Raw genomic sequence first — 4,057 nt, 5'->3', positions numbered from 1 at the left:
CTGTTAAAAACACAAGGCATACAAGGTAATTCAAATAGGCTTGTTTCAGAGTAAGTGCTACAAAAAATCTAATCCAAAGTCCCACCTTCAAGGAATTTCAAAGGCTGATCCCCTTCCAAAATTTAGCAGTGCTTTAAAATGGATTAGATCCGAACCTTGCTGATCTAAATCCAGATGAATGCTAATGTTTCCGTCTTTCCTGGGGGAAGCACACACCTTTTCCAGTAAACTGGTAAAGAAAACTTTCAAAGAGGCAGACAGAGGTTGCTGTTGACGACCTCTTATACCACTGTTTATGAGTCAAGATATGAGATCAGATGTGAATTATAAAAACATTGCATGGCCAGAATCTGCTTAGAAAGTCAAGGACTGATTTTGCATTATTCATTTTAAAGAAGTAAGGTTTACATTCAGAGGATGGCATCCTGTGCTTATCTGGTAGCTACTGAGTAGCTTCTGTGCCTCCACCTTGACTGGGTTAGAAAGCTTGGGATGGTGCTGCTTCTCACCACAAAGGCTTTTAAATGCAATTTAAGGAAAACCACATAGTGAATCAGAGGCTGCTTGCAGGAAGGGCAGCTACAGTTCCCCATATTCCTAGGCCATCCAAATACAGTACAAGAAAAATGCTCTGACTGAACAATGGAACTTAGGTATGATTATGCACACTGAGGTTGGAGCCAAAGCAAAGGGAGGAGTTAAAAACAAAGTAGCAGATTCTTCTTTTTGTTTGTTTGCTTTTTAAATTGTGCAATCACTAGTACTAACTCAATTGAGATTACCCTATTTCCCGGCTTTCTGTTCTTAACTGTGTAGTTGTCAGTGACCTACATGGGAGGTTTATACCTCCCCCTTCTCTAACTCTTAACACCCTGGAGTGTTGACATGTGGATGGAACGTGAGGGTCCTGAAACTTCTCTGCAAGGTAAGTGGAATATTAGTGTTTTGCAAGAACACAACAAAAATAAACTAGTAGTGCATCCATCTGCTGGTAGATCCTTTACCTGTTTGCCCTTTTAAGATCATTAACAAATTCTGCAGACTGCTGATGTCTGATTTCACTGCTCTTTGTGAGTCTCTCCAAAGCACTCACTAACTCCTGCACTCTTGCTTTCAGTTTCTTCTCCCTGGATCAGGAGAAAAGGAGGTAGAAAACTATTTTCAAAACAGAAATAGTACTTCAGCTTGGAAGCATATCAACAATTGTCCTGCACTGCGCTGACATGCTACAAATATTTTCCTTACTATTATTAGGATAATACAAGAGGTAGTTCTGACATTAAACTTTTCCAAAGATTGGTATTTATAACATTCACCATTTTAGAATTCAGAGAGAGAGCAGACAAAAGAGTAAACTAATTTCTCTAGTAGATCACGGTGCTGTATGCATTGAATCACACTATGAAATAAGATACATAAATAGCTAATATCTGTACATACTTACCAATGCTGAACCAAAAGCTAATTACATGAAGTGTGACAGAATGGAAATAAGTTATCTTATAACACTTTCACATTACAAGTATCTCTTTGAGGGAAAGAAAAAGTGAACAAGATAGAAGTTCTGAGTAGAAGCAAGCATTACAGCTAGGGGATTAAGCTGGTTTTAAAAAGCATTTCCAAGGTAAGCACATGGCACGAGGCAGGTGCTTCTTCCTGGGAAGCTCCCTGCTCCAGAGCTGATGGCTGATGCCTGCTCAGCCCACTCCTACAGACACATGGGGCTGCTCCAGGAGCTTTTCTCTGTGACTCAAACTCTGCACAGATAGCCCAAGGAAAAAAAGTAAGATTTGGAAGGAGGTAAAAAAAAAAAAAAAGGTGTTTTAAGAACAACATGGAGCCGGGCTCAACTGGGACACAGATTCTGCAGCATCAAATGTGACATGTGTGTGTTTACATGGAGTCTGTGCTTTGCTGCCTAGAACCACTCTGCAGTCATCCACCTCTCTCTCCTGCTTTGTTGCAGTGCTGCTACATGAGTACATTTGTTTTCACCTCAATAACAAGACAACTGCCAGCTCCCATATAAGCCCAATGGGAATGAATACTCTGAAGTTTGTGATAGCTTCCCCAGCTCTGCAGAGACCACAGGGATCCTCCTGGAATCCCAGCTCAGCAGCCTGCAGTTCCCAGGAAGGCCTGGATATGGCAGCCTTTTATCACTGGAGAGAGGGACAGCGCCCAGCTCCAGCAGCAACAGAAGGGCTTTCACAAAGTCAGCTGGGGAAATATTCCAAGTTAGCAGTCTATCCCAACAGACTCGATTAACAAGGACATAAGAGGGCCCTTGTTGATGAAGAATCATCAGTATTCTCTGTATGTCCCTTCATTGAAGGAACATGCCCTCTGCTTTCAAGTAACACAATCCTTCTCCCTCGCAGTTAGAAGTTCTCTGCCATCCACACCAAATGTAAATTTTAATTTTTATATTCTACCTCAGCAGTCAGAAAGGCTCAGCACAGTCTACAGCCAAAATCTGTTTTCTGCAAAGAAAACAGGAAGGAAAAGGGCCAGAGCACAAACAATAAAAGGTCACATGTGGCAGAGGCCAGACCTAATGCATTTGTGGCATTGCACTACTGATGTGACAGAACAGAGTAGGGTAAATTTGGTGCCTCTCTGCTCAACGGTTGCTACATCCAGAGGTTCTGGGGAAGGCTCAGTAGCACCATTTCCAGCATGACAACCTAGTGTGAACACCAAGTCCAGTGGAATAAACACCCTCAGTATTTAGATGGGCAGAGAAATCTCAAAATCATGTGAGGTCGATTTAACAACATGTCCAAGAAAAGGTATCCCTGTGGAAATGCTGCACACAATCCCACGTGAAAGAGCCCTGTAGAGCCACAGCTCCCTGCAGCTAAACTGCTTCACACACACCTGTTGTAACAAAAGCTGCATGGAAAAGAAACACAGTGGAAAGACTCGGGGGAACTTTTCATGCATGGTAAAGTTTGGTTGCTATGGACTGTTACCTGATAAAACAATGATATCGCCTTTTGTCGGTTTATCACTCACATCTTTTAACCAGCCCTGTTCAGCCCGAACTCAGCTAAACATCAAGCTATATTTCTTTACATTTGGGCTAAAACATCTTCGTCTTGCTGCTTGTGAAAGACACAGAGCCAGCAGAGTGGTAAGCACCCTGTTCAAGCTACTTCAACAACTTTCAGGTGCCAGTTCTGAACCTTCTGAAACAGGAAACAGTGGGTAATACTTCAAATATATAGATGACTCAAATTTACACTGGCCCCAGTAAAATACATGTATTTCTTTTGGCTTTTCATGATGTCTTGAAGTCAGTGAAACAGCACTAGATAATACCTATTCAGCCTTAATCTCATGGAGAGCAATAGGTGGTTTGATTGCATGTTCTGAAATGTCTCAAAAATCTAAAAAAAAACAACACACAGGGATCTACTTTTACACCCTTTTACAAATTTAAAACTGCCTGTCTAAATATCTTTATTTCAAGGGACATTTCATGGAACAAGTCACACCTGAGGAGCCACACACACAGCAGCAACAGCAAATGCAGAGCAAACACCTTGGGTTACTCAGGGAAACGAAGATGCACTGGGTTAATGACTATTACACAGCAGAACATGTAAGGTTTTCCCCGGGTGCTGCATCTTCTGTTCAGAGCAACAGATGAGAGACCTCAGAGCTGTACATCACAGGCTGGTAAGAACCCTGTGCCTCACAAGGGTTACTCCCCCTGCTTCCCTCAGTTTCTATCACTGATCACCGCAGTTTGGTCAGAAACAATTGTCCACACTTGTTTCTCTTCAAAACTGACTGTATAGTTAGGCAGTGAATAGGAGCTATACTGAATCCTGAGGTGTTGTCCTGAAGAGATTTCCAGCACCACAGCACTTTCCTGACTGCAGCATGTGCAAAATCAGCCATTACAGGGCTGATATTGCGGCAGAATATTTTCAATATTGCATATGAACCATGTCTCTACAATGAGAACATGTCGAAGTTGCAAACCAGGGATGGAACTGTGCTTGATGTGACAGACATATGGAACATCCTACTGATGTAGGAACAGCCG

The 4,057-nt window shown here is 42.2% G+C and overlaps 1 protein-coding gene across 7 annotated transcripts in view; it reads right to left on the bottom strand.

The window, feature by feature from the left end:
* Positions 1-4,057, bottom strand: part of MCC (MCC regulator of WNT signaling pathway) — a 183,348-nt gene that overhangs the window by 3,581 nt on the left and 175,710 nt on the right. For all 7 annotated transcript variants that reach the window (XM_064403762.1, XM_064403763.1, XM_064403764.1 and 4 more), the window contains one exon: positions 1,005-1,127. In XM_064403762.1, the coding sequence (XP_064259832.1) occupies positions 1,005-1,127 (123 nt within the window). The remainder of the gene's footprint in view (positions 1-1,004; positions 1,128-4,057) is intronic.

The sequence above is a fragment of the Passer domesticus genome, chromosome Z (assembly GCF_036417665.1).
Source record: "Passer domesticus isolate bPasDom1 chromosome Z, bPasDom1.hap1, whole genome shotgun sequence".
Lineage (NCBI taxonomy): Eukaryota > Metazoa > Chordata > Aves > Passeriformes > Passeridae > Passer > Passer domesticus.
This window is presented reverse-complemented; position numbering and strand designations above follow the sequence as displayed.